This window comes from Sorex araneus, chromosome 2, assembly GCF_027595985.1.
Source record: "Sorex araneus isolate mSorAra2 chromosome 2, mSorAra2.pri, whole genome shotgun sequence".
Lineage (NCBI taxonomy): Eukaryota > Metazoa > Chordata > Mammalia > Eulipotyphla > Soricidae > Sorex > Sorex araneus.
The window spans coordinates 24,931,180-24,956,180 of record NC_073303.1 but is presented as its reverse complement, the minus strand read 5'-3'; the positions used below and the strand labels follow the sequence as shown (position 1 = coordinate 24,956,180).

The following is a 25,001-nucleotide window of genomic DNA, read 5'->3' as shown; positions in this document are numbered from 1 at the left end:
TGGGAGAGCAGAGGGTGGGTCTGGGGTACTTCATGGCTCCCCACACCCCGCCTTTCCCCTCCTGGGATGTCCTATGACCAAGTGCAAGCAGACTCCCAGGCAATGACTTTGTCTGGGCACTCCAGAAGACAGTATATCTTTTATACTGAGCTGCTTCTCCCAATAAATATATAAATTTACTTGTTTATTTCTGGGCCACACCTGACATTGCTCAGAGGCTGCATCTGACTTAGTGCTTGGAGGTCACTATCGTTGGCTCTGGGGGACCAGGGTGTGTTGGGAAATCAAACCCTGGGGTTCCCATGTGCAAAGCGCTCCAGCTCTTTGAGCCATCTCTCCGCCCTCCTTTTTAAGCATTATTTTAACTGTGAAAGATTTTTTTTCTTTTGGGGTCACACCCGGCATTGCACAGGGGTTACTCCTGGCTCATGCATTCAGGAATTCCTCCTGGCGGTGCTCAGGGAACCATATAGTCGAACCCAGGTAGGTCGCATGCAAAGCAAATGCCCTACCCGCTGTGCTATCACTCCAGCCCCAAACTGTGAAAGTTTTGAGAGTTTCTGTGACTTGCATAAATGATGCATTTGGTCACCTAATTTAAACTTCTTTTGCATTGATATGTCACTATCCTGTTGAATTGAGTTAAAATGAATTAAGCGGTCAAAAGATTGACTAATCCAGGGGCCGGAGCGATAGCACAGTGGGTAGGAAATTTGCCTTGCACGCAGCCAACCTGAGTTCGATCCCCGGCATCCCATATGGTCCCCCAAGCACCGCCAGGAGTAATTCCTGAGTGCAAAGCCAGGAATAACCCCTGAGCATCGTTGGGTGTGACCCAAAAAGAAAAAAAAAAAAAAAAAAAGATTGACTAATCCAGGGGGCTGAGCCTGCCAGGAGTGATTCCTGAGCACAGAGCTGGTAGTAAATCCTGAGCATTGCTGGGTGTGACTCAAAAGCAAAATAAATATATTAATAATAAAATAATTTTAAAAGAAAGATGGACTAGCCTGGGGCTAGAGATATAATACAGTGGGTAGCACATGCAGCCAACCAGGGTTTGATTCCCGGTACCCCAAAAACTTAAAAAAAAAACAACAGGATTAGCTAGTCCGCATGCTATTACTCAGCTAAAGAGTCTTGGATGACAAGATAGAAGTCCCCGGGGAAACTGATGTCAGCTGAGGTTCAGAACCTCAGCATCTGGCATCCATCTCTGTAATTGGGGCAGGCTCACTGAGGACCCGAGGCTGGCTATTGACAAACTGCTTCCCGCTCTCTCTGCCCAGGGAGGGCACTGCTGAAGACCCCCCCAGGGTGGACAAGGCCTTTAAGAAGAGCAAACCAAAGACCCCTGGCTCCAGAAGAGGATTCCCAAGAAATCTACGCTCCAAAAAACCAGGCGGCAAAGCACAGTGAGCCCCGCTCTCGTTTCTTCCTTTTGGGTCAGGAGCAGTTTTGGGGACTGGCAGCAGAAAGGTTAAGGGGGACAGTGGGGTCTGCCTGGTGAGAGGCACACCCCCACAGAAGCCCCCAATCAGTGTAAGACTGCAGAGGAGTGAAATGCAATGTCCGACTCCCATGAAGGTCCGACTTAATTGGACCTTCATGCTGGAGATCAGAGCCTTTGCATCTCTGCTGATGTTGTTTTGATGGCTGGGGTTAGGGAGCACCCCTGGGCTGCAGTGTTCACGGGGGTCACTTCCGGTTCTGGGTCTTGGAAGCTCAGTGGAAGTAGGGGTTGGTGTGCTCCTGGCCCTGGTGCTCGCTGAGGATCTGGGGGCTCACACACATCTATCTGCCTGTGGTGTAGCCGGAAGTCGCTTGCTGAGCTGGGAACAGCAGAGGGCCTAGCTGCCGAAACTGTTTCCTAGCCACGGGACCGTATCCTGGACCCCAATAATGCTCTTAATTGATTCTTTTTGGGGGCCACAGTGGGCTGTGCTCTGGACTTATTCCTGACTCTGTGCTCAGTGATCACTCGTGGTGGGGTTCAGGGGACCATAGGGGATGCTGGGGATCGATCCCAGGTCAGCTACATGCAAAGCAGGTCAATGCCTTGACCCCTGTTTTATCTATCTCTCGGGCTCCAGGGGTGGTTTTGGAACGCACCGCTCTTCCCTAAATCCCGCTCTGCGCTCCCGCTCCTGCCAGACTCCTCACAGCCCGCCTGTCAGCAGAGGGCTCGTCTTTGTGTACCTGTGGAATGTTCCTTCCCACCCCCGAGCCCCCCCTTCCAATGTGAATGTAGAGACTCCATGAACTGAGGCAGGCTAAGCATGTGCTTTGCATGTAGGAGATCTGGGTTCCATCCCTGGCACCGAATAAGGTCCCCGAAGCACCATCAGGAGTGACCCTTGCAAATAGTCCCTGAGCACTGCTGGGTGGGACCCCAAACCCAACCAAAATCAAATGCGAATGTTATAGTCACAACTTAAATGTATGAGGACTTCAGTTCCAGGCACGAGAGCACAGAGAGCCTGAGCCACTTGTCCAGTGTCACACAGTTGGTCAGTGGCAGGTCTAGGACCAGGCACAGGGTCTTGGTGTTGGCCCCGAGACATTCAGGCTCTCGGGGCTGAAGAACTGCAGGGAGAGACGGAAGTCACGGGGCCCCAGTCTAGTTTCTGCCTTTTGGGCAGGGAGAAGTCTGAGTAGGATAGGTCAGGCTGATTTGGACCGTGCCAGTGAGGTCCAGTGAGTGTGGTGCTGGGGGGGGGTCATCGTGGGACTCGAGCAGAGTGACCATCAGATAGGAGAGTGATGGCACAGTGTGATATCTCCACCCCAGCTGGCTTCCTCCCTTCCCCAGAGATGGAGCACCACTGGCTCAGGGTCACACAGCAGATGGGGGCGTGTTTCCCGTCCCTCCTTTTGTCTCCTTTTAACTCACCCGTGCCTTCTGGCTTCTCTCATCCAGGTCTGCGCCCTGCCCGCTTGACTTCTCTCTGCGCTCAGCTTCTGAGACTGTCTGGGTCACCTATCGGACCCATCCCAGCCGGATCCAGGAATACAGCTGCCCCGAGGCGTGGCACTCCCCAGGGGCTCCCCGATGCTCTGGGAGTCCCTGAACCCCAGATTCCCTTCTGCCCCAATCTGCCTCTTCCTTGTCATAGTCAAGGCCAACCACACAGCATCTTGTGCACCGAGAAAGCAAGGTCCCTCCCTGGAGAACTTGAGCGCCAGCTGCTGGGAGATGGACAGCATCTTGCTAGAACACGGATAACCACTGCTAGAAGTCTCTAGGCAAAGATATACAAGCTGCAAAACAATAGACGTAGCCTCGAGAAGACCACAAGGAACATGTCCCTGTCCATTTTCATCGGCGTGTCATTTGGTGCACTGCACAACCTGCACCACTGTCCCTGGCACTCCAGGGACCAAAGCACCCCCTTCCCCCTTCCTGAAAAACCAAGTAGTAAACTTGGACCTTTGGCTAAAGGAACGAAACTCCCCTAATAACAAAGAACTCCATTTGCAGAGGAGCGAAGGACCCTTGCCTGAAAAGCCTGCCTCCTGCTGCTTTTGGGTGTGGACTGAGATTCCAGGGTCCGTGTGTCTGGTTTGGCTCTCGTGGGGCCTGGGTGTCTGCTGGGGGTGCCCGCGGTGCCTGCTGTGCTGAGGGGGAGTGCTCAGGGGAAGGAGATTGAAGAGAAGGGACTTAGAAGCGAGGAGCCTGTGTCCTTTTCCTAGGAATCTTTGAACCGAGAGAGAAAACTCAGCAGGCGTGGGAGAGGATCTGAGGGTTCTGAGGCCGAGGCTTCTCCTGTGTATGATGATGCCCTCCTGGTCCCCCTCGGTCTCCAGGGACCGGGAACAATTGTCCTCTGTGAGGCCCCCTGGTGGGGAGGGCTCTGCTTCTCGTCCAGTGGTCCTTCCTGCCCCCCCACCCCCCATGTGGTGCTTCCTGTCCTCCCACCACCCTGCTCTGTCGCATGGCTGGGCGGTGACGGTCATGGCACAGCCTCTTTGGGGTCTGCTCCCGACCCCTGACCTGAGCTCGCATCTTTGAGAGGGGACAGATCATCCTAGTAGCCCCCCCAAATCCCTTCATGCCTGGAACCCAAAAGTCCTGTTGGACCAACTGGGGCTCAGCTCCTGATGGTCTTTCTCGTCTCCTGTGTCGGCCGAAGAGCGAGTCCTTCCCTTGTTGGGCTTTGGACTTGTGGCAGCCGGACTCAGCATTGCCGGGCTCTGTCTCAGCCACCCACAGGGACTTCCTGGTGGCTTGGTCTGGTCCGTGCCCCTGGCCAGAGTACTGAATGGTGTTCGATACTGCCTGGTGTTCAGTACCGGCCGGGCCCTGGGGTGTCCAGGGGCCAGAGGAAGTTAAGGAGGAATTGGGGGGGTTGCTGGGGGGGACATGCCTGTCCTTTCTCTCTCCCATACTGCTGTTCACAGCCACGTGACCATGTTCTTCCTTCTGGAAACTTCCACCTTTGTTTTTTGAGCCTTGAAAAAAATCTTAGTACTCCACTGCTTCCCAGAAATGGACTGCCCCGCCGACGAAGGAGGCCAGGACCCCACCACAGCTGGGATGCAGTGCCTGGGTTGAACAGAGACGGCAGCCCCCCTGAAAACTGGGCAAGTGGAACGTGGCTCTGAGTGAAGCCGGGACATCTGAGGAGCACAGGGCCAGTTTGCCATGAAGAGGAGCACTGTGGCAAGGAGCCTGGGGCGCCCACCCTCCACGGGACCAGGCCAAGGAACATGAGTGCAGACAAGCCCCTCCTGCCTGCAGCGTCCATGTGTGCTGCCTGGGAAGAATCAGTCGCAGGTGTTCTGGAACCTTCTCTCTGACCAGTGGAGGAGAGTCCCCTGGGGGTCCGCTGGTGGGAAGAGATGGATTTCTGGGGTGGCCCCTGGGCAGACCCAGGTTTCCTGCAGGAGAAGGCTTGTGCCCTGGGAGCTAGAGGGCGGCTTCCTCTCCCGCGCCCCAGGAGTGTGTGTGGCGCCTGAGGGGGCTCACCGCCATCGTGACTGTTGTTTCAGACCAAAGCCCAGATGCACTCATGTCCCGGGAGCAATACAGCCCCTTGCCTACTTCGTTTTTCTTTTTCCCTCTTTCTGTCGCTTTCCCATTGGAGGTAACTAAGCGACGTGCCTGGTGCTAATTCCAAGGAGGCAAGAAGACTCAGGGCGCCCTGCTAAATGTGCATTTCAGAGAGATGACACTGAAGGATTACCAGAACAAAGCTGTCGCCAGGATCACAATGATTTGTTTTATGTCTGAAGTTCAAATTTCACTAGGCAGCCCAAGTTCTACTTCCTTTTGCTATGGGGGAGGAGGAGGGGGAGACAACTCCGTATTCCTCAGGGTTTATTGCTGACTGTGCTCCTGGATCACTCCTGGTGATGATGCTCAAGGGACCATAAGTGGTGCCAGAGATTGAACCAGTGTCATTGGCCACAGCCACATGCGAAGCCAGCTCCTTCCTTCCTTCCTTCCTTCCTTCCTTCCTTCCTTCCTTCCTTCCTTCCTTCCTTCCTTCCTTCCTTCCTTCCTTCCTTCCTTCCTTCCTTCCTTCCTTCCTTTCTTCCTTCCTCCTTCCCTCCCTCCCTCTCTTCCCTCCCTCCCTTCCTTCCTTCCTTCCTTCCTTCTTCCCTCCCTCCCTCCCTCTCTTCCCTCCCTTCCCTCCCTCCCTTCCTCCCTTCCTTCCTTCCTTCCTTCCTTCCTTCCTTCCTTCCTTCCTTCCTTCCTTCCTTCCTTCCTTCCTTCCTTCCTTCCTTCCTTCCTTCCTTCCTTCCTCCCTTCCTCCCTCCCTCCCTCTCTTCCCTTCTTCCTTCCTTCCTTCCTTCCTTCCTTCCTTCCTTCCTTCCTTCCTTCCTTCCTTCCTTCCTTCCTTCCTTCCTTCCTTCCTTCCTTCCTTCCTTCCTTCCTTCCTAACATTTTTGTACTGAATATCTGTGAGATAGACCATTCCAAAGCAGTTCATGATCGGGTTTCAGTCATACAATGTTCCAACACCCATCCTTCCACCAGTGTACATTTCCCACCACCAATGTCCCCAGTTTTCCTCCCGCTCCCCACCCCCAACAAGTCCCCCATCCTCACCCCACCCTGCCTATATGACAGGCACTTCTCTTCTCTGTGGCGTTTGCCATGTGCCATCTGAGAGAGCAAAGGAGGCCTTCGATGGCTCCCTGGACACACCCTGCTCTCTGGCCCAGTCGATGCTGCGTCCTGACTGCATTCGTCCTCATTCTGAGGGGCAGCATTTGGACGCCAAAGTGTGGGGACGAATAAGGGAGTTAATGTGACATGGGGGCTGGCCCAGGTTTTCCTGGACATGTAAGTCACACACAAGAGTCTCAAAGCTGCTGGAAACTGTCATATCTGCTGGGCAAAGGGCCTGTCCCCTGGGCCACTGGCATGTGGGTGAAGGAAGTGTAACCCGGCCACTAATGTCCCTACCTCAGCAAGTTGGTGTCCTCATGGATGGGCAAGTGGAGAGTTGTCAGGGAGACGCCCACCTCCAACTAGGGACCCAAAGGCTGGCCTGATGTGGGGAGTGGGCTCCCCACCCCGAGTCCATTCAATAATCAAGACCTTTGTTGCAAAATTGTTGCAAATTTCTTTATTGGTGAAATAATGCGGTAATAAGGGGGGTTGAGTTGCTGGCCTTAGGACCACAGGCAGCAAACACTCAGCGTAAAGAACCGTGCAAGGGCTGGAGCGATAGCACAGCGGGTAGGGTGTTTGCCTTGCACGCGGCCCACCCGGGTTCTATTCCCAGCATCCCACATGGTCTCCCGAGCACCACCAGGAGTGATCCCTGAGTGCAGAGCCAGGAGTAACTCTTTAGCATCGCTAGGTGTAACTCAAAAAGCACACACACACACACACACACACACACACACACACAAAACCCAAAAAACAAACAAACAACAACAACAAAAAACAGTGCATGGAAGAGTCAATTCCAGTGAGTGCCTGGCCCTCATTTCCAAACAGTCTGACTGCGTGATCATGAGTCCTGCCTAAACGCCCCACACATTCACTGATTCTGGGCAAAGCCTCGTGAGATAGGACATGCATTTCTCTGGTCACAGAATTCTAGGACATGGCTGGAAGGATCCCAAAAGAGCAGCGTCCCTCATATGGAGGTCCAAGTCCACTGAGGCATGAGGTAAGGCTAATCATGTGGACAAACGAGAGGTTGCCTTTGGACGCACATTATTTAAAGATGCAGGTGGAAGTTCTGGCGAGAGAGTGCACAAAAACGCTTTTTAAAAGCCAACCTCTGCCAAGAGGTTAGCAGGTCATCTACATGAGAGTGGGCCTAGTTTTAGGTCCCGTGGCTTATGAAAATATCTGATGATAAATAAATAAATAAGATCGGGGTGGGAGACTGTAACTCTTAAATGAAAAGGAAAATGAAAAATACACCCCAGGGCATGGAATTTGGTGCTGGTGTCACCCCAGCCCGAAATTCTAGAGCTTGCTCCCCATTCCCTCCCTCACCCCCAATCGAGCACCAGAGCAGAGCTCTGTCTCGCTGATAATTTCCTCAGAGACTCCAGATGAGAGAGCAGGAAGGGATCCCGGGGGTGACCCGGTGAGCCCAGAACCCAGGGTGTGGAAGCAGAGAGGGGGAGGGGGAGGGGTCCTGCCCACCTAGCTCCCCAGCCCGTGCTCATTGGCCCCCACCCCCACCCACTCCCACTCTGTGGAAGAAGACTTGTTGGGTTCCGGTCTCAGTCGGCATATGGATCTGGAATGGCACAAGTCCTCAGCGTGTCGGGAAGCCCAGAGGGACCCTCACGGAACATCTCAGGGGCTGCCGGCTCAGGCTGCTCAACTTCTGTAGAAACGTTGAGTGAAAGGCTCAACGTTCAGTCTGGACTCTCAATCTGGATGTCGGGACTTGTGACATTCTAGGAAGAGAAAGACCGAGACGTTAGCCAGCGTCCAGCATCGTGACCACAGTAGAAGTCCCAGGAGCCCGTCTGCACAGTCCTCTGCTCCCTTGGGGGTTTTTCTTGGCCTAGTCTCCGACTCCAGAAGGGGTGAAGCACCCCAGCCCTATTGCCTAAAACTTTGTGACCATCTCTCGCGGGAAAGCCAAACAGTAGGACTGCAGATAAATTAAGAAGGCCAGCTAGAGAGTGGCCGAGACTGACCCCATACCTCTATCAGAAGGAGTAAGAAACATACCCCTGGGAAGAGACCAGAGTCACACAGAGAAGATACTCATTTTCAAGGCAAGCCAGAGCAATTGGGACTGGGCCTCCTCCCCCAAGTTCCCCAGTTTTCCAGTAACTCGGCAGTCACACCCACAAACTGCCCCTGGCGCCTCTTACACTGATGTACCTAATGTACCCCACTGATGTACCTAATGTAGCATATATTTATTTGGTTTTAACATACTTGCTTGTGTTCTCTTATATATGGGCTTAAAATTGCACACACTTCCCTCTTATCGTGGTGGGAAGGTGCTCGCTGGTAAGGTGGGTGTTTGAACTATTGTGAACTACTTTTTTTTTTTTTTTTTTTTGCTTTTTGGGTCACACCCAGTGCTGCTCAGGGGTTACTCCTGGCTTTGCACTCAGGAATTACTCCTGGCGGTGCTTGGGGGACCATATGGGATGCCGGGGATCAAACCCGGGTCGGCCGCGTGCAAGGCAAACGCCCTACCCGCTGTGCTATCGCTCCGGCCCTATTGTGAACTACTTTATGAAAATAAAATGCATAAAAAAAAAGACAAGGTGGAGGAGTTTTGGAAAAGAAAAAGGTCAGTGTGGGGCGACAATGTCTTGGAGGCCTCAGCAAGCGAGGGGCATGGGTGCTAGACCTGTCCTGAGCTGAGCAGGGCTGGGACAGGAAGAAGGTCCCATGGCCTGCCATCGCCTGGTCCCCACGGGCCCTTCTCACCTGCTGGGCCACCTCGTAGGAGTATTGGCTACTGCGGCGCCGGCGGTAGTGCCCCAGGAGGTCCAGGAGGCTGATGACGTTGTGGCTGTTGCCGGCAAATTTGTTCGGCAGGTCGAAGGGAAACTGGTAGGGCCCCTTGGCCGGGTTCCTGCTGGGGTGCGAGAGGTGGCCCTCCTGGCTGCGCAGGGCCACCACCAGCTTCTCCTGGCAGGAGTCTAAGAGCTCTTGGAAACACTTCTTGAGACAGGGATGTCGCCTTATCTGGAAGTGAGGCCGGAAGCGGAAGTGAGGCGGGGCGCCCGTGTGGGTGTGGTGCCCGTCCAGGCGGCCCCCTCCCCAGCACCCCTCCACCCACCCCCTGCAGTCAGGCCTCCGGACCCTCACAGGCTGGGATGAGCACCTGGTGAAGTGCCCCTTCCCAGCCCCAGCCTCTCAGGGGCTTGTCACAGGTGGTTTCCAGTCTCTGCCACTACACTGAGGGATTCCAACTTCTCTTTGGGGCTATCCCACAGGTCAGGGGAATGTAAAAGCTTCAAGGACCTGGAGGCCCTGTGAATCCTGGAGTGCGGCCAAGAGAACGAGAAGGGAGAGAGCAGAGCCTGTGCTCCGTGGACTGTCACTTCAGGAGGGGCAGGAGAGAAGGGACAAGGGCTGAACCTCAAGGAGGATGTGGACTGGGGGTGGGGGGGTCCCCAGCTGTCAGGGGGAGTCCAGTTTCATTTTATTTATTTTGCTTTGGGGCCCACACCCTGCAATGCTCAGGGGTTACTCCTTTCCTCTGAGCTTGGGGATCACTCCTGGTAGGGCTCCTATGGGGTGCCAGGGATTGAACTGAGGTCTACTGCATGCGAGGCAAGCGCCTTACCCACCATACTATTGCATGGGCTTCTCAAATATTATTTTATTTTATTTTTATTTATTTATTTTGCTTTTTGGGTCACACCTGGTGATGCACAGGGGTTACTCCTGGCTCATTGCACTCAGGAATTACTCCTGGCGGTGCTCAGGGGACCATATGGGATGCTGGGAATCGAACCTGGGTCAGCCGCATGCAAGGCAAATGCCCTACCCGCTATGCTATCGCTCCAGCCCCACAAATACTATTTTAAGTGACACTGATCATCTGTTTCACATCTGGCATTTTCTATAGAGGCAGTACACTTTGCTGACTAAGTCTTGATCCCCTACTTTGCACAAGAGGAAAACAGAGGCTCCAAAAGTTTAGGGGACATGCCCACAGTCAGGCAGATACAGAACGGGAATTAAGTTCTGGTCTCAACTGTGGTTTGATGAGTCGCCTGTGTCCAACCTGGTCAGCTTTGGGAGGCACCGAGGCAGTCCTCACCTGTTCTCCCAACTGTTCTCCCACTTCTTGGAGAAAAGCCTCCAGCTTCTGGATAATCAGCAACTCTGAGGAAAATAAAGACAGGGTGCTCTAGGCAAGCCGTGAAACACGTTCACCTAAAGTCCTGCACACAGCTTCCATAAGAAGGGCAGAAACAATTCCCGAAGCCTGAGGGAAGCGCAGGAGCTGGACTTGTATTATGGAAATAGAAGGAAGCTTCATTTTCAGAGCCTCATTTGTCACCACAGTTGCTGGGCAGATAAGAAGCCAGCGCTCCCATTGGCCCTCACCCAGCGGCAGAGGTCAAAATATGGTCAGTAACAGGGAGTGGGGTCAGAGCGGGCGTGACCCGTTGCAGGTGTGCCCTCCGTCTCGGGCTGCAGGTGGCTGCTCAGACCACGAGTGACCAGTTGTTGGGAGCTAATAATAGCCATGACAGGGCAATGCGTCACACACTGCGCCTACAGATCAAACTGAGCGTGTTGCGGGTACACCGCAGGCTAGGGGACCCAGGGCAAATTGGTTATATTTCCTTGGAGACATTTGAGCAGAGCAGGGAGCCAGGAGTGACTCCAGGGAATCACACTGGACTTGCCTGAGCAAGTCCTGCACACCACCCAAACACAACACACCATACACACACATTTAGCCAACGGGTGGATTGTGGGGCTAAGTTCTATCCCAGAGGTTAGCCAGGTGACTGAAGCCTGAAAAACGTCTCTCCACCTGCAACTCTGCCCAACAGCCCAGTTGAAAGACTGGCCCTGCCTGCTCGGTGACCTTCTAGAATATTCCGGGGAATATTCCCCAGTTGCCTTCCCTGGTTCCCTACTCAATTTCTTGGTCTTTTTGTTTTGTTTTGTTTTTGCTTTTTTTTGGGGGGGAGGGTCACACCTGGAGATGAACAGGGGTCACTCCTGGCTCTGCACGCAGGAATTACTCAGGGGACCATATGGGATGCTGGGAACCAAACCCAGGTTGGCTGCGTGCAAGGCAAACGCCTTACCCGCTGTGCTATTGCTCCAGCCCCTCCCTACTCAATTTCAATGTGACATCCCAGCCGAGGAGGTGCAGTGCCGACCCCGCTGAGAACAGGGTGGTACTAACTCGATTCGGATGCTCCGTCCAGCGCTGGTTTCCTCTCTGGCTTCGGATTTCTGGCTTGTGACCTTGGTGCTGTTTCTGAGGACCCCTCCTGTCCCCCCTCCACGGGTGATGACTCTTGGAACTCCTCGGGTGTGTCCAGATCTGAGGGCAGACAGGAGAGGGGAAGAGAATGTTCTTTGCTGCAATTTGACCTGCAGGCCGGCCACCGGCTGCCTCTCACAGCTCTGCTTGCCTCAGCTCCTAGTGAGGAGTCCCCATGCCCGTGGTCCCCATTCCAGAAATGTCTTTTTCCCCCTTCCAGCCGCCCCTTCATGTCCTCACCCTGTGGGAGGGAACCCAGGGGTGGACCCAAAGTTCCCTGCTCAGCCTTCGAGGCGCTGCTGAGGGTCCGGCCTGCGTGCACCCCCTTCCCTGCCTCTCAGATCGAAGTGTTGGGTGTGAATGGACGTGGCATGCGTGGGAGAGGTCTGCGGGGTCTCCTGGAGTGTTGGGGACTCACTTTCCAGAAGGACAAAGGCAGAGGCCCAGGCCAGCCCCTGCGGCACACCGGAACCTGCATCCCTACCCCCATACAAGTCCTTCCTTCCCTTTTCAAGTTCACACCTGGCAGTGCTCAGAGCTTACTCCTGGCTCTGTGCTGGGGGGGGGGGGGGTCACTTCTGCCCGGAATCGAACCCTGGTGGGCTGCATGCAAGGCAAGCATACCATCTGCTGTCGTCTTGCTCCAGCCCTCCCCTTGCCCCCCCGACGTGGGTCACTTGCTCGTGCTACTCTGAGGCTCATACCCGGCCCCACTCACATTTGATTTTAAGTATTTCTGTGTGAATGTGGGCGGGGGCACTGGCTATGGCGACGCTGTCACTCACCAAGACCTTTTCCACTCCAGAGGCCTCAGCACCCCCTCATTCTGCCCAGAGCAGAGGGCAAAGGTCAAGACTGAGATCCCCCCCTGGTTCCCCCACCACCACTACACAGGTTCCAACCCCACCTTGGAGCAGGGCCCAGAGCAGAAGCTGCCTTGTCACCATGGAAACCTCGTCTGCTCACCAGAGATGCTGGGGGTGGAGGGCCGCTGGCCCCCAACACACAGGGCCAAGAAGGTGGGTCTCCGGGGTGGCCGGGACTCCGGGCTGGCGGCCCCCGAGGCCCCTGCTCTCTTGGGCTCCTCAGAACCTTGTTTCTTCAGGGAAAAGACCCTCTTGAGGCTTGTCTTCTTCTCTGGTGGTCTCTTCTTGGAGGCCGGGGCCGGGTTTGGCTCAAACACCTCCGGCAGAGGAGCTTGAAGTTGCTGTGGGGAAGATGTGAGAAACTGAGGCAGGGGAAGAAGCTTGGGGAGACAGGAAGGCACCCCCAGAAGTGACTGAGAGCTGCCAGGCCTCCAGGGAGGGGGCAGAGTCCAGAGACTGGGGTGGGGACAGAGGTGAGCGGGTGGGGTGGGTGGAGCTGGGCAGAGACCGGGGGAGAGGGGGGAGCCGAGAGGTCCCGGGGCCCAGCGGCTGGGTGGCTGCTCACCTCTATCTCATACTGGTCTCCCACCCTTTGGAGGAACTTCACGATCATCTGGATGACGGCCTCCTCTGGGAGAAAGCAGATGCACACGGCCCGTTAGCCTTCCCTGAGGCTGGAGAACCCTCCCCAGGGGATAGAGGGGCTGAGACCAGCTGGGCCTTTTAGATTCAATGCGGGTGGGTCTACACCTAGGGCTGCCCTGGCTGTGGGAGTGGAGAAGCCCCGTCCCAGAAGGTTGGAGGTGCTCAGGGCAAGGCCCCCAGGCAAGGGCCTCGGGTTTTATGTGCTTATTTTGGGTAGGGAGAGGATGTTTGTGTGACTATACCAGACAGTGCTCTGGCCTTACTCTTGGCTCTGTGCTCAGGAATCAGTCCTGGTGGGACTCACAGGTGGTGTCGGGGATCCAACTGGCAAGTGCCGTATCCCCCTTGTCCTAGATCTCTGATCAGCCGAAGCTAGTTTGATGCAGGAAATGTGGCTTGGCCCTCCAAACTCCGCGGGGACCAAAACTGACAGTTCCACACTCGCGACAGCCCTGCTACCCCTCAGTCACCTCCCATGCACGTCGCTAACGTGACCAGGGCTTGGCGGGCAGCTTGCTGCCTCGCCGAGGTCCGTTTCTCTTCTGCCAGGGGGATGCTTAGGACTCGTGTTTCCCAAGAGGCTTTGGGGATGGAGAAACACTAACTCGATTCGGAGATCGTGTCCTGAGCCAAAACCTCTTCGGGTGTCCGGCTGTTTGCTCCTCTGGGGCGGACATCCTCGGGGCTGAGGTCCGACCCTTCTGGACACAGGGTCTCAGGGACCTCAGCTTCTTCCAAACCTGGGGAGGAAGATGAAATGGGGGTTTGCTTCTTGGGTCTGAGGGTGTCACTTCACACACACGTTTGCAGAGAAGACGAGGCTTGCTCTACAGCCAGCTCAGCAACGGCCTTGCTGGGGTGCAGGCAGTGGTGGACAGGGCACCCCGAGCCCTTTAGGAATGGCCCCTCCTGGCCTTCCCTCCCCTCCCTCTCCCTGCTCACTTCCTGCCCTCCCTCTGTGCTGAGCCACCAGCTGAAAACTTGACCCTGGGTTCCTCGGCAGGGACTGTTATGTGACAGCTAGTGTCCCCCGGGCAGGAAAGCCCTTCCCCGGGACTGGAATTCCACCATCGATGTGGGTCAGCAGCGCTGTCCTGTGGCCTGAGGGGACCCCTTGGCCAGGAGGCCCTGCGGGCTGCTCTCCCTCACGCCAGGCGGCCCTTCCCGCGGGGCCCACCCTGCACTGCTGTCCCCTCATCTCTTGGATGCTGACAGTGCCCAGGGTCTCACCCGAGGGCTCTGAGCACGGAGGGGACAGACCTCCTCGGTGGGATGGAGAAGAGGAGCCTGAGGAGAATCAGGGAGGGCCCTGGTGAGGGTCGGGGGGTCCTGATGAGGCTTGGGGAGGGCCTTGGTGAGGGTCAGGGGGTCCTAGTGAGGGTCAGGTAGGTCCTGGTGAGGATCAGGGTCCTGATGAGGGTCGCGGTGGGGGGGCCCTGGTGAGAGTCAGGTAGGTCCTGGTGAGGGTCAGGGGGGTCCTGATGAGGGTCTGGGGGGCCCTGGTGAGGGCCAGAGGGGTCCTGGTGAGGGTGTGCGCTTCCTCCCCGCAGGGCTGCCTTGGGCAGTGTGGGGGTTCAGGCTTCTGAGGCTGAGGACGTTTGGGAAGAATCCTGGACCTGTTCCCCTGGGCCCTTAGCCATCTGCCTAACCGCAGTGAGGGTCCCTGTGTGGAGGTCGCCTGCTGAGACCCCCCTTTCTGCTCCTTACTGCCCCCTTCACAGTGCTCAAGGTACAACAAAAGTCAGAGGTGGGAGGGCAGCTCCGGGCAGGGCCCAGCGTGGCTGTGATCTGCTCACCCGAGCTGCTGGGGGTGGAGGGCCGCTGGCCCCCAACACACAGGGCCAAGAAGGTGGGTCTCCGGGGTGGCCGGGACTCCAGGCTGGCGGCCCCCGCGGCCCCTGCTCTCTTGGGCTCCTCAGAACCTTGTTTCTTCAGGGAAAAGACCCTCTTGAGGCTCGTCTTCTTCTCTGGTGGTCTCTTCTTGGAGGCCGGGGCCGGGTTTGGCTCAAACACCTCCGGCAGAGGAGCTTGAAGTTGCTGTGGGGAAGATGTGAGAAACTGAGGCAGGGGAAGAAGCTTGGGGAGACAGGAAGGCACCCCCAGAAGTGACTGAGAGCTGCCAGGCCTCCAGGGAGGGGACAGAGTCCAGAGACTGGGGTGGGGACAGAGGTGGGGACCGAGGTGGGTGGGGCTGGGCAGAGACCGGGGGAGAGGGGGGAGCCGAGAGGTCCCGGGGCCCAGCGGCTGGGTGGCTGCTCACCTCTATCTCATACTGGTCTCCCACCCTTTGGAGGAACCTCACGATCATCTGGATGACGGCCTCCTCTGGGAGAAAGCAGATGCACACGGCCCGTTAGCCTTCCCTGAGGCTGGAGAACCCTCCCCAGGGGATAGAGGGGCTGAGACCAGCTGGGCCTTTTGAATTCAATGCGGGTGGGTCTACACCTAGGGCTGCCCTGGCAGTGGGAGCGGAGAAGCCCCAGAAGATCGGCTCAGGGCAAGGCCCCCAGGCAAAGGCCGTAGAAGCCCCCACCGTTCCCTTTGAGCTTTACAGAGCATCGACATCTGCTCAGGGCTCTGGCGGGCACCTCACTTCACCTTGGCCCTCCTCTGCAAGGGGGTCATTCAGGACACAAGGGGCTCCGGGGAAGGAGGGGACACTGACTCGATTCGGAGACTCGGTCCTGTGCCAAGTCCTCTTCAGGCACCCGGCTCTTTGCTTGTCTGGGGCGGATGTCCACAGGGCCCTGGTCCCCCGCCTCTGAACACAGCACCTTGGGGACCCGAGCTCCTTCCAGACCTGAAGAGGAAGGTGTCTCGAGGGTCTGGTGGCATCACTTCACAGACACACATTTGCCAAGAAGACAAGGCTTGCCGTGGCCGGCTCAGTAACAGCCTTGCTGGGGTGCGGGCCCACCCCTTTGCCCTCTCTGAGCGCCCCTCCCGCCTTCCCTCCACTCTCTCTCCCTGCCGGTTCCCTGTTTCTCTGCCTTGGCTGAACCATGAGTGGAAAAATCAGTGGGGCCCAGAGCAACTTACAACGTGTGCTTGGCAAACACAAAATTTTAAAATTTTTTCTTTTTAAAGTTTGTGGGTTTGGGATCTTGCCTCGTGTTTCTCCCTGCTCACTGGCTGGGAGTCCCCTGGGGATCAAGCCTGCAGCCTCTCATGCAAAGCTAGTGTCAGCCCCTTGGGCCCCTCCATGGCCCATGTTCTCGAGTCTGGCCCCAGGAAACCCACGTGCTCCGAGCGTGATTCCCGTAGCGCTGCTCCAGGAACACGTGTGCTCTCTCTCTGTAACCTCCATGCGGCAGACGACTTCCACCCACCAACACCTCTGTGTGGGCACCACAGTAAAGGGATGTGACCACCAGTGGTCACTGCCACTAAAAGATGTGTGAACCCACGGCCTGAAAGGGTGACCTCTGCCGAGTATGTATGTGCCAAACATGCATGTGCTGAGCATAGATGTGCTATATTTCCGAGCATGTATGTGCTGTGCCTGTATGTGCTGACCATGAATGTGCTAAGTATGTATGAGCTGGGCCTGCATGTGCCAAGCATGTGTATGCTGACAATGTATGTGCTGAGCATGTATGTGCTATATTCCCGATCATGTATGTGCCAAATATGTATGCGCCAAGCATGTGTATGCTGAGAATGTATGTGCTGAGCATGCATGTGCTATATTCCCGATCATGTATGTGCCAAATATATATGTGCCAAGCATGTATATGCTGAGAATGTACATGCTGAGCATATATGTGCTATATTCCCGATCATGTATATGCCAAATATGTATGTGCCAAGCATGCATGTTCTGAGTATGTATGTGAAGTGCATGTATGTGCTGAGCATGAATATGTTAAACATGTATGAGCTGAGCATGCATGTGTATGTTGAGAATGTATGTGCTGAGCTTGTATGTGTTATGTTCCTGAGCATGTATGCCTGAGCATGCATTCCTCAGTGGGGAAGGGTCTTCCTTTGCGGGAGAGAAGTCAGGGGGCCCTTGGCTCCTGCTCCCAGTCTCTGCTCCTCCTGCATGGCTGTCGTGGGCAGGGCTCATGCCGAGCTTTCGGAGGCCAGGAGGAATTCTGAACCTCTCCCACTGGGCCCCTAACTGTCTGCCTAGACTTCCGTGAGGGCCCCTGTGTGGAGGTCACCCCAACACCTGCTAACACCCCCTTTCTCCTCCCCTCCCCACAGCCCCCAGGCCCCCAGTGCTGAAGGCACAAGAGAAGTCAGAGGGGGGAGGGCAGCTCTTCAGATGGCCAATCCCGTGGTGCTGGAGAGCTAGTACAGCAGGCAAGATGCCTCGCACAGTTTGACCCAGGCTTGACCCCCGCCACCCAGATGGTCCCCAAAGCCTGCCAGGAGTGATTCCTGAGTGTCGAGCCAGGACTAGGCCCTGAGCACAGCTGAGTGTAGCCCCCAAACAAACAAAAATGGCCAATTCTAGCTCTGCAGAAGGTTCCAGAGGTCAACCCAGATGTAGTGTTGCTATGGCAACCGTGGGCCCCACTCACCAGAGCCGCTGGGAGTGGGGGGCTGGTGGCCCCTACCAGGTAGGGCCAAGCAGGTGGGGCTCTGAGGTGGCCGGGCCTCTGGACAGGTGACATTTGTGTTTCCCGATGCATTCTGTGAGGGGGAGATGAGAAACAGAATCAGTCCCGACCCTGAAGAGAGAAGGAAGTACCCCAAGAAGCAAGAGGAGCGACCACAGCTGGTGTCCCAGAGAGGCCCGAGGTGATGGGGCCCACGCAGGCCTGAGGCGTGGAGGTGCAGACAGGCTGAGCAGGGAGGCGGGGTGGGGAGCAGGGGCTCACACTCACGGGCTGCCCCTCACCTGCTTTTCACACAACTCTGCCATCTTTTTGAGAAATTCCACTACCATCTGGATAACGGCATCCTCTGGAAGAAAGCAAATAGAAAGTGTTGACTGTTAGAGCCTCACCCCTCCCCAGGGAGTGATACCAGCCTCCAGGGGTGCTGGGACAATGTGGGCAGGGGGGAGGGGGGCGCTGGTAGTAGCTTCAGGTGCAATTGGGGGGCCACTTTTCGCTTGTTCACTTAGAGAAGCTGGATTTCCAAGAGTGTTGAGTCTCCCCGCAACCCCCCACCTTAGAAAGGGGAAGTAGCCACCTGGGAAATCAGTTTGGGAACCTGTGTTCTAGCTTCAAAGAGATCCCTTTCCAATGACTTAGGTTTGTGAGACCAAGTGGGGTCTTTTGTATTAAGTGAAAATCCTCTTAAACCAGCAACCCTAAGCTTTGGGACGTTAAGCTGGGGGAGATGATTGGGTAGAAGGTTAATTTTTAATTCATTTTTCTCCTAGCCTACAACCTCCGCGCCCCCCTGTCCCCCGCCACCCCAAAGCCAAACAACATCCTAAGATCTCCAGCATGCGATCCAGAGAAATATCATGGGGCTTAAAGGGCTGCCTTGGAATCATTTGGTCCTGAGTTCAAATCCCTGGGGTCTCACGTGCATCAAGCACAATACCAAGTGCGGGAAATCCCCCAGCTTAGGGTGTGACCTAATTGGTGTGAGCACCACAAAGGGTGTGACCCCTGGCAAAAACTGCCCTAAAGTATGGCGAGCGTGTGTGAGCACAGCGGCTTCCCCTGGGTGAGTGCCACCATCCGAACTGTGTGCCTCGGGTAAGAGTGTGACTTGCAGGCGGCAACACTGCAAATAAAGGCACGCAAACTGCAGTGTGGCGATGATCGTGGCTATGCAGGTGTGCAAGGCCCGGACCCCCAGCGAGTTCCACTCACTGTCGGGCTTTCTGAGCTCCTCCTCCGGCTGGCGGCGGCGGCTCTGGTTGAGCATGGAGTGATGGTAACCGGACCTTTCCCTGCCTGGAATAAAGACAGAACAAGCCCGTTGGGTGCGCGGTGCGGCCCTGGCTTTGCTGGCGGCCACGAGAGGCCGGCACGGACGCCTGAGCGGGACAGGCACTGCAGGGGCAGCTGCAGGCTGAGCCAACGGATCCCAAACCTGCCAACGGATCCCAAAGGCTGCGTTTCTGCCTTGGGCTGGAGATGTGGTTTGATGGCAGAGCACTTGCCTTGCATGTGAGAGCCCCTGAGTCTGATCCCCAGCACGACATGGTTCCCTGGAGCACTGCTGGGAGTAACCCCCACAACACACACACACACACACACACACACACACAAACACTTAACCAGACATCCCCCCATCCTCCATCTCCCAAAACATCTGCTGTCCTGGGGCTCTCTTCATTAAAAACATTTGAGGGGTGCTCCCAAACAGTGCTCGGAGAGCTCCAGGGCCATTTCTTGCCATTCTCAGCCCATAGGTTGCTCTTTCCATGGCTGAGCCTGAGGATGTGGTCCTGCTCGGGCCCACAGTTCCGGGGTCCACCAGGGCTCTCGCCAGCATTCCCTGGGGGTCTCCCGGGAGAGACCTGGATGAGGGCAGGTGGTGTGATCTGGGCTCGGCTGCGTGCAAGCATGACCTATGTCCCCTAGTGTCTCTCCAGCCCGGAGCTAAGTTTTGGGGACTATACGGCCGAGCTCCATCTCTCTCCGGTCACACCCGGCTCCGGGGTCCGAGAGCCAGGAGAGGAAGATGCTTGGACACCAGCTCCCTCTTTTCACAAATGGAGAGTGGAAGGTTCCAGGGTGGGGCAGCCACAATGCTCGAGGGATTGACGGTGGAGAGAAGAGTAGAGCCAACGGCCAGCAGCGGCCGGCCCACCCATCCCACCATCTGTGCCCACCCTGCTCCCTCCCCTCTGCCTGAGCATCTCTCCCTGGCCCAGCAGTGTCTGCTAGAGAATCCCTGGGAATGCCCAGGAACACGGTTTCCTGGTGCCAGCTCCCGGCCAGCTGACAGCTATGACTGTCTCCATCTTCATAAGGGGGGAGGGGGCTGGGGAAGCAGATCAGAGACAAAAGCTGCCGGCCAGGCCACCCAGCTGTGAGGGGTGGAGCTAGGGGCCCCCAGAGCTGTCCCAGGTCCCAGAGGCCCAAGGAGCCCCCGGGAGGTCCTGCCCTGAGGAGTCGAGTGGGTGTAGGGGGTGTCCCTGGAGAAGGGTCTGGTCTGCTCACCCCTGCGCGCTGGACCCCGGGGCACCTCCTCGGAGTGGGGGGTGCTGGCCTTCCCGGGGGGTCCTGCCTCGCGGCCTCTGGCATCCTGCTCCCGGGCTCCCAGGGCCTCCCTGGCCTCTGGTCTTCCATGGCCCCCCTTCTTGTCCGGGGCCTTCCTCCCGGGCACCGGCAGCTCTGGGTCCTCGGGGCTCTCCGCGGGCGAGGGGAGGCCTTCCCTGCCCTTGACTTTTTTGCCGGCCTTTTCTTTGGGCTCCTCCGGCCTCAGGACAAAGCTCAGCAGGTTCCTCAGCCAGCTCTTCTGGGCCTTGTCCTTCTTGCTCTCCTGTGCACCAGGAAACTGCTCCTTGCAAGACTCCTCCCGGTCCGTCATGGCGGTGCTCCCCCCAGTGTCCACCGACCGAGCTGGGCCCTCCCGGCTTCCGGCTGGCAGGCTCCCGCAGGGGGTGGTGGGCAGGGACAGGCACCGGGCGTCCCCCGATTCTGTGTCCATCCTGGGCTGCTGCAACCTGTCCAGGGAGCTGGTTCTCCCACCTGGCGGAGGCTTCCCTGGGTCCCACAGACGCTCCATGGGGCTACAACCAAAACAAACAGTCCCCCTGAGTAGGGGCCCCCCAAGAACCAACAAGACTCCAACTGCCTCCCATCCCCTCACCCTCCACCCCTCCCCTCTGCCACATGGGAACATCGGTCGCCTCTGGAAGCTGCTCATTTGGGTTTAATTTATTTTTGTTTGGGGGCCACACCCAGTGATGCTCAGGGCTGACTCCTGGCTCTGTGCTCAGGGACCACTCCTGGCGGTGCTGGGGATCCATCTGGGGTGTTGGGGGTGGAACCCGGGTCAGCTATATGCAAGACAAGCACCCTACCCACTGCGCTATCTCTCTGGCCCCTACTGACTTTCGAATCTTCCACCACCCCTAGAATAAGGGAGCGCCTGGTCCTTATTTTCCAGGAGAGGAACCTGAATATAGGGGTGGGAGGGGTGTCTCAGGTATTTGGGTGCTCCCTCCAGGGAGCTGGCACTTGTTCAAGAAATACATACGTGTACACACACACACACACACACACACACACACACACACACACACACACACACACACTTTGTAAACAGCACCTGATGTATCTCGGGCTGCTAGGGCAGAAAGAACGTGTCTGGAGCAGTGGAGTAAAACACTGCCTGGGAAATGGGGGGACCCTGCCTGGTCAGAGCAAGGAGGGGCTGGTGGCAGGCTGTGCCCTCTGCCTGGCTTACACCAGAAACCTTGGGGGCTATTTCATTTCTTTAAAGTTGTCCAGAAGGGGGCAGAGCGGGGAGCAAAGCGGGTAGGGCATTTGCCTTGCACACGGCCGACCTGGGTTCAACCCCGACATCCCATATAGTCCCTCAAGCACCGCCCGGAGTAATTCCTGAGTGCATGAGCCAGGAGTAACCCCTGAGCATCTTTTTGGGTGTGACCCAAAAAGAAAAATATTTAAAAAGTTATTCAGAGACACAGTTAGAGACTGTGTTAGAGACTGTGTTAGAGACACAGTAAAGATGGTTTTTAGCCTCTTAGAGAGTGTGGCTCAGAATCACGGGTTGGTCACTCCGGTTTCTGATTTCCACCTTTCCACCTCTCTGGGCATGGAGCACTGTTGAGTTGCGTTCTGCCAGGAGTGTGACCCCTGAGCTCAGAACCAGGAGGAAGCCCAGGGCACCCCCAGGTGTGGCTCCAAACCAAGCAAAGAAACAAACAGAAAATAAAACGTTCTCCGTGACTCTGCTCAGCTTAGAGGCCCAAACTAAGACTCTCGAACAGTGGCTTCATGTGTGGGGATGGGTCTGAGCGGGAGAAGAGTTGGAAAGAGCGAGAAGCCAGGAGAAACGCAGACACGGGAACATGAGGGTCCCAGACTTGCCGTTGTCTTTCCCCTGCGAGCTGGCGCCAGGGGGGTCACCTGAGGCCATCAGGCAGCGCTGGCACCGCTGGGGCCCCATACAGGAAGTCTCAGGGGGAGTGAGCTGAGGGGAAGGCGGGGAGGAAGCAGGTAATCTGAAAGACTCTGTTGGTCGTTTCATGGTTAGGAAATGCCTCTGGGTTGCACATGCTGATTCCGTCTACAGAGACAGGATCCTATTGTCTATGGCTGTGTTTCCGAACCCCATGGTGTCGGTGGGGAGAAGGACAGAAACCCAGAGATCTTAGGAGAAGGTGGCTCATCTTTCTCAGCAGACATTTAATCAGCCCACCTTGTGCCACAGATTGTTAGCCTAGGGTCTGCCAGGGATACCAGAGTGAGCTCGATGCCCTTAAACGTTCTCTGGTCTTTCTGAAATGGGTAGGAGTGGGGACATGGGTAAGTGTGACGATAGTAACACACCATTCCCCGCTCTCTCTCTCTCTCTCTCTCTCTCTCTCTCTCTGGTTGCATATAATTTTCTTGGGGTGGGAGGAGAAGGGTGGGTTGGCCCACACCTGCTCAGGGCTTACTCCTGTTCTGTGCTTAGGGATCAGTCCTGGCAGGGCTTGGGGAACCTATGAAATGTGGGGTCTTTACTGTGTGCAAGATAAATATCATTTTCCTTGTACTATTTTTCTGGCCCCATGTACATAATCTTAAGAGAATTTTTTTTTTCTTTTTGGGTCACACCCGGCAATGCACAGAGGTTACTCCTGGCTCTGCACTCAGGAATCACCCCTGGCGGTGCTCAGGGGACCATATGGGATGCTGGGAATCGAACCCGGGTCGGCTGCGTGCAAAGCAAACACCCTACCCGCTGTGCTATTGCTCCAGCCCCTCTTAAGAGAAATTAAATTGGGGCTACAGAGATGGTAAAAAGATTAAGGCTTTCCCCTTTCATGTAACTGATCTGGGTTCAATCCCCAGTACCCCATATGGTTCCTGATCACACCAGGAGTGATCCCTGAGCACAAAGCCAGGAGCACATCTGGGTGTGGCCCCAAAACAGAAACAAAAAACAAAAGGGAAATTAAAATTTATATCATATTATAACATAATATCATAATAATATAAATAATAAATACAGCATAATAATTATGCAACATAATATTATTATATCATATTATATTAATCAATTTCTATGAAATATTATGTATTATATATTATAGAAATACTATATGTTGTATAAATAGTATGTATTTATAGAAAATATTATACATCATATATAAATATTATATTATGTATAATATAATTCAACACATAATATAATAATCATAAAATATTATTTATTATATTATAATAAATAGTATGATAAGTTCTAGTAAATAGTATGATAAATTCATTGTTATAAATTATAATTTATTAATTATAAACAAATCGATAAATTAATTAAAACCTAATTAATTTAGGTTTTAATTAATTTAATTAGCTGCCATTGCTAGGCCAGAAAGATGAGGGAAGGTACTTGCTTTGTGTTGCAGCTGCAGTGGCCAACCCCGATTAAATCCCTGCACCACATATGGTGCCCCTGATTACCCTCAGGGGTCTCTCCTGGGCGGAGTCAGAAATGGTCCCTGAGCATCAGGGTCTGCAGCACTCCCCCTCCCACCCCAAAGCTGCAATGGAAACGGTTTTGGCCTTTACTCTGGTCCCAGCACCCTCACCGCCAAACATACACGCACCCTGAAATCAAGGACACACTCGCCCTCCTCGATGGGGCTCCAAGACAGTCTCAGCAGACAACGTTTCACTTCTGGGGTTTTATGTTTTCAGAACTAGGAATTGAACCCAGGGTGTCACACATGTACCTGCTCTGCCACGGAGCCATGCCCCAGCCTGATGCTTTAGTCAGGAAAACTATGAGTGTTGAGAGGCCAGAGGGATCATATAGTTGGGGCCGCCTTGCTCATGGCCGACCTGGGTTTAATACTTGGTACCCCTAGTGCTCTGAGCCCACCAGAAATGATCCACTGAATGCAAAGACAGGAGTCAGCCTGAGCACAGGCAACGGGCAGGTATGCCCCTGTCCGCCCCCCCTCCTGACATTTTTATAAATAAAAGAAAAAGGAAAAAAAGAAAGAAGAAAGAGAAGGCAAAGAACTATTGAGTCAGCCACTTCCTCTCTGGCGCTGGGGTGCCCCGAACCCAAGAAGGTGAAGAAGCCGCAGCCACAGGCGAAGCCCCAAAGTCGGGGAGGGGGATGGGCGGTCCCAGGGAAGAGACCGTGCACATCCCCCAAGAGATGGGACCTCGGCCCATCCCCCGTCTTCCCTCAAGCTGCAGAACTCACGGTTTCTTCTTTCCCCTCTTTCTTCTTCAGAGCCACTGCCCCCCAGCCCTGCTCCCTGGCGCCTCTGCCTCCCGTCACGAAGACCAAGACTCCATCACTGCCATCACTGCCAAGGTTCAGAGTCAGACATCCTCCTGTCCCTCCCAGGGAGACACCTGTCCATGGCCCCTGCGTCCTCAAGGTTGCTAAAGTCCCTCTGCCCCGAGGAGACGGTTTTAGGCATCTCTCTGGACACACACCAAGTTCCCTGTGGGCAGAGATAGGATCTTTCTAGAGCTTCAGATGGTAAAATTCAGCCTTTCCACAAGTTCACCTTCCTTCCCCTTTTTTCCTTCCCTCTTTGTCTGGGTTTGTGACCTGGCTTTGCCTGAAGATTCACGCATGCGTATTCATGAACCCCACCCTGTGTGGGATGTGCTTCCAGACCCGTGGCCCTCAGCCAGGCCTGACCTCACATTACTAATAAGGAGAACAGGGCCAGGAGCGGGTCCAGAGGTTAAGGCACCTGCCCTGCCTGCAGCCAACCCTCCTTTGGTCCCTGGCACTGCAGGTGGCTCAAGCACTGATCCCTGAGAACAAGCCCTGAACATGGGTGTGGCTCAAAACAAACAAGATTAAATGTTTAAAAATAACCCTAGAGGGGGCTGGAGTGATAGCACAGCAGGTAGGGTGTTTGCCTTGCACGCGGTTGACCCAAGTTCGATTCCCAGCATCCCATATGGTCTCCTGAGCACCGCCAGGAGTGATTTCTGAGTGCATGAGACCCCTGTGCATT

The 25,001-nt window shown here is 55.4% G+C and overlaps 2 protein-coding genes across 2 annotated transcripts in view; one reads left to right on the top strand and one right to left on the bottom strand.

Annotated features, from left to right (window-relative positions):
• Window positions 1-3,068, top strand: part of PNPLA1 (patatin like phospholipase domain containing 1) — a 52,911-nt gene extending 49,843 nt beyond the window's left edge. Inside the window, exons 8-9 of the mRNA XM_012935345.2 lie at window positions 1,287-1,412; window positions 2,918-3,068. Of these exons, the coding sequence (XP_012790799.2) occupies window positions 1,287-1,412; window positions 2,918-3,068 (277 nt within the window). The remainder of the gene's footprint in view (window positions 1-1,286; window positions 1,413-2,917) is intronic.
• A 4,765-nt stretch (window positions 3,069-7,833) lies between these two features.
• On the bottom strand, window positions 7,834-20,563 carry BNIP5 (BCL2 interacting protein 5). The gene is made up of 9 exons (XM_055124325.1): window positions 19,996-20,563; window positions 18,697-18,780; window positions 15,177-15,241; window positions 14,713-14,953; window positions 12,837-12,901; window positions 12,372-12,612; window positions 10,218-10,282; window positions 8,873-9,133; window positions 7,834-7,875 (listed from the first exon to the last, which is right to left on the bottom strand). Exons 1-9 carry the CDS (start codon window positions 20,561-20,563, stop codon window positions 7,834-7,836), a joined length of 1,632 nt encoding a protein of 543 aa, XP_054980300.1.
• Between the last annotated feature and the right edge of the window lie 4,438 nt (window positions 20,564-25,001).